The sequence below is a fragment of the Hyposmocoma kahamanoa genome, unplaced genomic scaffold (genome assembly GCF_003589595.1).
Source record: "Hyposmocoma kahamanoa isolate Upper Pololo Valley unplaced genomic scaffold, ASM358959v1 94, whole genome shotgun sequence".
In the NCBI taxonomy this organism is placed as follows: domain Eukaryota; kingdom Metazoa; phylum Arthropoda; class Insecta; order Lepidoptera; family Cosmopterigidae; genus Hyposmocoma; species Hyposmocoma kahamanoa.
Window position 1 is genome coordinate 10,539,839 of NW_020654878.1, and position 7,363 is coordinate 10,547,201.

Here is a 7,363-nt window from a genome sequence, read left to right on the forward strand (position 1 = left end):
TATGTTACTTCGACATTACTTTACTCAGACACTACGCTACTCCGACAATACAGACGAGATGCTTCTTAAAAAATCTTTGTACTCAGATAAGAAAAATCATCATTACAAACCCACGTACGAAATGGTTTCGTATATCGGTCAATATAACAAAAAAAGGACAACATTATATAATCGGAAATTTATTTTATTAAAATACAGAGTGTTTTTTAAAATGGGATAGTATGAGGAAATGTAAAACCATAGAAGATACAAAGAAACTATTTTGATCAACTTCTGCTGTCCCGATTTTTTCGTCCCATACAATGAAATGATCCCTTCATGACTCTGAGTCGATCAGCACTAAACAAAATTTTATTAATATTTTTAATTTATTTTTTAATTAAGTTCCTAAGACTGTTTTCTTGTATCTTCTATGGTTACGGATTTCACCATATTATTCCATTAAAAAAACGCTCTGTATAAAGTGTAACAAAAAAACTTAGAATAATAACGCATACAAACCTAGCCCGCACACGCTAAGTGAGGCAAATTGTAGGACGCCGTATGGGCCTACATGAGCGAGCGAGCAGTCAGTGCTCAAGGTCAAGTTGCACCGCGAACAGCTCAAAGATTTTTGCTAAAAATGACGAAATGTGCGGTAATTGGGTTTAAAAATAGATCAGACAAACATAAAATAGACACTAACATCACATTCCACAAGGAAGTAACGCGATTCAACTTGTATTTTTATGTAAATATTCAATAAAACAGAAAATTAATTTCGTTGCAACAAGATACGAAAATGTTGCAAAGTAACGGGTTTTTTATCCCCATTTTGCTATTCTGTTTCAAAATAATTATATTACGTACTTTTTTGAGAACAGGCAATATCGCGACGGTTGCAAAATTTCTACAAATGTACACCGCTGCAACAACATTGTAGGGAATTTACGTTAGCTATTTTTACGAAATATATTTAGTATTTGTCTTCATTAGTTTCATGTGAAAAATCATTATTCTTGTTCATCATACACTCATTTAAAAAAAATGTCTTTGCCAGACTCAAGAGTTCGTAACTAAAATTATTTCAGGGAACTAACACTGACTTAAAAGTCAACGTCAGTTCTCCAAAATAGTGTATAAATAACTTTCAGGTTCAGGTTCTTTATTGTTATCGTGTACTTTTCATGTAAACATACCCACAGATAATATAAGGCTATTTATATATTCAAATTCGAGAGTCGCACTTAAACTCGCTTGTAGGTTTTTCAAAAATGTATTTTTGGTAAACCGTAAGGAAATGGCATGTATATCTGAACACAAGATAGCGGGCAAGACTTCTAATTCTTCTTCTTCTAATTCTTCGCCATCTTGGATTTAGAAATATGTGCTACATTCGGAATGAGCAGCCCAATACCTACAATACCTTGAAAACGACACCCAACTTGCTATTATTCGAAAAATCGTGCCCGCCATCTTGGATTTACAAATTAGTGCCATATTCTTAATGAGCACCCCCAAATACCTCGAAAACGACACCCAACTTGCTATTATTTGAAAAGTCATGTCCGCCATCTTGAATTTAGAAAAAAGTGCCATATTCGTGATGAGCACCTCGAATACCTCGAAAACTATTCCCATTTTGCATTTATTTGAAAAGACGTGTACGCCATCTTGGATTTAGAAATGAGAAAAGTCGTGTCCGCCTTCGTGTATTCAGATATAAATGCCATTTCCATAAGGATTACCAAAAATAAATTTTTGAAAATTCCTGTCACTTGACGTTGTCGATCAACAGTAACGTTCGACAAAATGGAGCATATCTGTAGGCACCTGATCGAGATTGTCGATCGACAAAATCGAGCAAATCTGTAGGCACCTTTAACTTAATGATGAGTTAAGCAAGATACAATTTCCCCACTTTTGAGAGAAATGTTATTCCATGGCATCATTATTTCTATATTTGTGTGCGTGCCGACGAGCGTAAATACAAGTTGCTTACGCCTACATGAATTTGATTTTTGCCTCACTTGTGACAGTTCGTTTGATATGAAACTATCATTCCATGCGTTATTATTCTAAGCAAAAAAAATATTAAAATAAAATATACTATTTCAAAATCCATTATACAAAATTCTGCTTCGAAAAGCAGTTTCAAATTTTCTTCCGTCGCGAAAATAATAATGTATGATTTTGCTGTTTACTGTAATTAGGTTTTTGTAAACAAAAAATGGTATTCGTTCAAATTCGAATCGACGCAATGGGGTTGGTTATAATATGGTAAAATTTTATATTAATATACTACATTATTACTGATAACTTTTGAATTTTGAGGGTAGGTTTAAATTGTTTTCACAAAAAAGTCGTCTTGACTTTATGGTTCCTAAGATAGTTTCCTTGTATCTTCTTCTATGGTTTCGTTTTTCCCCATGCTGTCCCATTTAAAAAAAAACACTCTGTATTTTAATAAAATAAATTTCCGATTATATAATATTGTCCTTTTTTTGTTATATTGATCAATAGAAGAAATCATTTCCTGCGTGGGTTTGTAATAATGATTTTTCTTATCTGAGTACAAAGATTTTTTTTTAGAAACATCTCGTCTGTGTTGTCGAAGCAGCGCAGTATCTGAGTAACATCATGTCGATGTAACATATTGTCCGAGTAGCGTAGTGTCTGAGTAAAGTAATGTCGAAGTAACATATTGTCGGAATAGCGTAATGTCTGAGTAAAATCATGTCGATGTGATATGTTGTCGGAGCAGCGTGTGTCGAAGTTCAATTTTACAGTCGATTTAAAGCACTAGAAATCATACTCAAGTTCTGACTTGAGGATTCAGTAGAGTTCTGGAATACGACCCTAAGGAATGATCTAGTGAACATTCTAATAAATTAAGTATCTTTTTTTTAAGGTTTTCAGGATTGCTGCACATTGGAAATGAAACTATATTGTTTTTTTAGCTGTGTCAGTCAGACTGAAAAAAAAAACAATTCGATGTCTTAATTTCTCAAACTCGTACCTATCGTAAAGAGTGATTATTCAGGAGATGGCAAAACTTTCTATTTATTTTAAATTTCTTATCAAGGGTGTTAATTTGGATGCATTACTTTAAGAATAGATAAAAGTCAGTGTCAATATGAAGCAAATGTGATGTGAAATAAGCCTGCAAAATGTGTATAATATGATGATAATATGCAATGCATTTCTGTAACTTTGTGCTTTAAGATACCAGTTTGAGAAAGTAAGGCGACGATATCCATGAGATCTGTAAAGAGCTTGAAACATTGGTTTTTTGTTTGTTTGTTAAATCTGCAACAAGTGCATTTCAAATTTGGTTCTCGTCTGTTTGAAAAAACAAACAAACATGATATAGCCAAAAGAATAAGTTTCATTTCCAATAGATATTACTTTACCTTGGACAGGCGACATGTTGGCATTGTGTGCATCAAACATTTGTAGGTTCCCAAAAGCCTGTTCTACAGACTCCAATTCAAAGGAATTGCTCTCTTCTTCTTCATCCGAATTCCTGGAAAGGCATGTCTAATTACTGTGTTTAAATAAATACAATTGTAGTATAATAGTGGCTGCATACAATGCAGCATTATTTAGATAATACACATAAATATAAAAAATAATATAAGGGGTGAATGAAAGGAGCCTCCCCGCTTGTTTTTTTTCTGCATATCTAGCGCACACTGGGCAACAATCGGCGATTACCTTACGCCGCGTCGATTGGCAAAACTGTAAAACCTTTCACCACGATGGCAAGCATTATAGTCGTCCATCGATATAACAAGCAGAAGTATAATAATAAAATTTTGAGAGAAAATAGGAGGTGTAATAATATGGGTATAAAATAAATATTTAATAAAGTATACAATCAGATCAAAAGTTAAATTGTTCTTCAAAAAGACATTTAGTTAAGAAACAATTTTTTCTATTTAAATCAAAATTAAAGCTTACGGGTAAAGCAAGATAGGTGATTTTTGTGTTAGAATAAAATTATTATATTCAAACATGAAACTCATGACGTTGAGTTGTATAGTAATTATGATGCATTTTACCTTTGTATGCCATTTTTGGGACTAGGAGCATTGTCAACATTCATGAAGTTTCCATTTGCAGTGTCATTATCATTTTCATCCCATTCGTCTGCTCCATCACACCAAGTCACATTGGTACCAGTGGTGGGCATCATTACAGCAGTTGATACAGTTGAGCTTTTGTCTTGTATTTGGCTTCTTACACATGTCCAGCTAAAGCCACATATGTTAGTATCAAGTATCAAGAGGGAGGTCCAAAATCCAATCTGTATGTGTTGGTGAAACAATAAAATGTGGGTCCCCCGGCAGAATTTTGTAACTGAGTTTTTCAAAGAACTAAGTTCTTTATTTTAATTTGTAGGTAGGTATGCATACCGCCACCTTTTGCGACCCATTATGCTTATAGAGCACCTACGAGGCACTCGCCTCGGGCTTTCTATGACACTGTATGATGTAAACCATATAGAAATATATATAAGATTTTGATAGGTATTTTAGATCACTATGATAATAAGCATACTATTGCATGAGAAACAAACAACAATGCAAGTAAGTTGACACATCCGTAGAACAAAGACCTATGTGCAAGACTGCTTATTTTCAGGACATTGTACATTTCGTTCGTTGTTCTTAGCTGTGGACATTACCTTGATTTGCCGTTTGATGATTGACCGTTGATCGATTTTATATTTCCCAACGAAATAATACATAAAATTCTGAAAACACCTACAGCTAGGCCTTATTTTGAATAACGGGATTATGTATTTATCCCATTGACCTACCAATAAATGGGCGTCGGGTTCACGCTAAAAAATGTCCGCACCTGTAGGGCGTTAAAATCGTATATAGACCGTCAATCGCGCAAGTCTTCGTTTGTTCAACTGAGAGCACAGTTGTCAATCATGCAGTACCAATAATAATAACTTGTAAAAAGTACTGCAGTAAAGTGTAAAAACAGGATTTTGTATCATATTTTCACTAAACAAATATATTGTGTTATCATAGTCCTCATTTAAAAGTGTTATTTTGTACAGTTTTATAGTATTTAATTTATATATACACACATCAAAAGTGTCTAGGGATCAAGTACGTTTAAGAGTATTGCTGCAATTAGGGTTAATTATATTAACTTTTTTGTATCGCTATTGATACTTTTTAGTGAGTTTTAACATTTAAATAAGGAGTATTGTTTAAAATTCGATAATAAGAAGAAAATCGATTGTCAATGTGGTTTTGTATAAAAATAGTTATAGCGTTTTGACAAAATCATTACAATATCTGCATCGGAACCGAAACAATTTACATTATTATGGAGAGACGACATCATTTAACCCGAGAAGTGATGATGCGAGCCGTCGGAATGTTGGAAGCTGGTTCCAGGTAACGTGCTGTGGCTTTCACTCTTAACACTACACAGAGCGTCATAAGTCGCTTCTGGACGCGCTATCGCATGACGGGCAGCGTGGCCGAGCGACATGGAGGACGATCTCGCATCACGACTCGCAGACAGGACTGGTATATCCAAAATACTGCTCGACGGAATCGTACCATGACCGCCATGATGTTGGTTACGAGGCTCCACAGCTCCTCAGGCTTGCAGAAGCTAAATATGATGCATTTTGTTAAGTTTCCAGTAGAAGCTGACTATGGTGTTTTTGGGCCCTTAAATTGTTGCAAGCAAAATTAGCCAGTACTGCAATGAACTTACATTTTAAATTAAATATTTTAGTTTTTTATATTTCATTACATGTCACTACATTTGTATAGGTTAACTTCGGACACTTTTTTGTGGTTTTTGTGTTAGGCCCGATGTCCATTTGTTGATAGGTCAACGATTTATCATCTTTTCGTTGTATAATCACATCAAATTCTGTTCTTCAGATGTGTCGAAGTTATATGGTAAAAGTTATAGTAATTAGCCATTGTAAACGTAACATAATGTAAAAACATATTTTGTCATTTTGTGCACATAATCTCTTCCAAAGTTTGTTAATGTCTGTTGTATTTGTAGTAGCTGATTACTGTATCTTGGTCAATAATAAAAGCTGTTACCTTATTTAACTCATCATTTATGGAATACAAACATACAAATTCTTTTTATACAATTTTTACACTAACCTTTCTGACTGGGTCCAGCAGTTAGGGCTTATACAGGCGAAAACATACAAGGTGCGATGATAAATAGAGTTCTCAAGTGGTGCATAACATTGAGCCACTAACAGTCTGTGTAATCCACACAAAGGGCATTTTGAACTGAACTGAAGGTTTGCCAGTGGTGGCCAGTCCTACAAACAACCAGAAACAGTAAGAACACCAGTTCAAAACGTGTTTACCTATGATATAAATATTTAGTCATGTCAACTCACAGGAAATCCACCAATTTTGTTAACAGCGTAGTTAACCAGCGTCTGATTTTTGTCGCCTACTATTTCTTCTTCAAATCCTAAATAAACCTTTCCTTGCAGTTTTGCCATTTTAATTCATGAAAATCTTTTTTAAAATCTCGCACGATCGATGAAGTAGCAATGCATTTGACGTTTTGTTGACAGCTTTTTTTTATATTCCTGTGGGGTTTGGCTTCAAGCTAGGTGTTATTAGTCTTTGGCATTATTATTTAAATGCAGTGACTTTCAAGAAGCAACAGCGATGTATGTCATTTTATTCCTTTCTTCTAGACCTGTATTATAATAAATTCACCTCAAGTGAATAATCGATTATTAATACCACTTGAAAGAGCGCGCACCAACGATTGTGTAGATTAAGCATCATTCGAGATGTCATAATTTCAGTTTCCAATAAACTTCATTTAGGGTATATCCGTGATCGTTATTAATTCCTAATGAATCAAGTTTAGCATTTCGGTCCCTTGAGGTGATACCCTCCATGATACCGATGATCATCATTATGGAAAAGGTGAGAAGCATCTAACACTCAGTCAAGCAGTCTGTAGACGTAGCAGTGAGACTAGAAAACAAGTTTCATATACATATTAAATTATCCTGAATATAAAAAAAAATCAACTTTCATTTTTCATCCTAACTTGCGAAGGACCCCATGCCTACACGCACTGATTGAATTTTAGTTTCATGCACGGAGTACTTCTGACTCAAACGTCGTAGGTGGCACGCTAGGATATATACTTACCTAAGAGTAGGTGTAATCATGGAAAATAGTCTAGTATTAAGGGTAAATAAAACACGTATCCATTTAATTTACATTGAACAGCATGTAATACGTTAATAAATCAATATCAATCTTCTTTTACATAATATACTTGCGATTGCTAAAGATTTCGTTATTAAAATACACTTGCTCAACCACCACACTAAATTATTACCTAA

General features: G+C 34.3%; 1 protein-coding gene across 1 annotated transcript in view; it reads right to left on the reverse strand.

Moving 5' to 3' along the window:
* Positions 1-6,496, reverse strand: part of LOC113237837 (programmed cell death protein 2-like) — an 11,563-nt gene extending 5,067 nt beyond the window's left edge. Inside the window, exons 1-4 of the mRNA XM_026474524.1 lie at positions 6,389-6,496; positions 6,141-6,307; positions 4,044-4,235; positions 3,393-3,505 (exon numbers count right to left, since the gene is read on the reverse strand). Of these exons, the coding sequence (XP_026330309.1) occupies positions 3,393-3,505; positions 4,044-4,235; positions 6,141-6,307; positions 6,389-6,496 (580 nt within the window). The remainder of the gene's footprint in view (positions 1-3,392; positions 3,506-4,043; positions 4,236-6,140; positions 6,308-6,388) is intronic.
* Between the last annotated feature and the right edge of the window lie 867 nt (positions 6,497-7,363).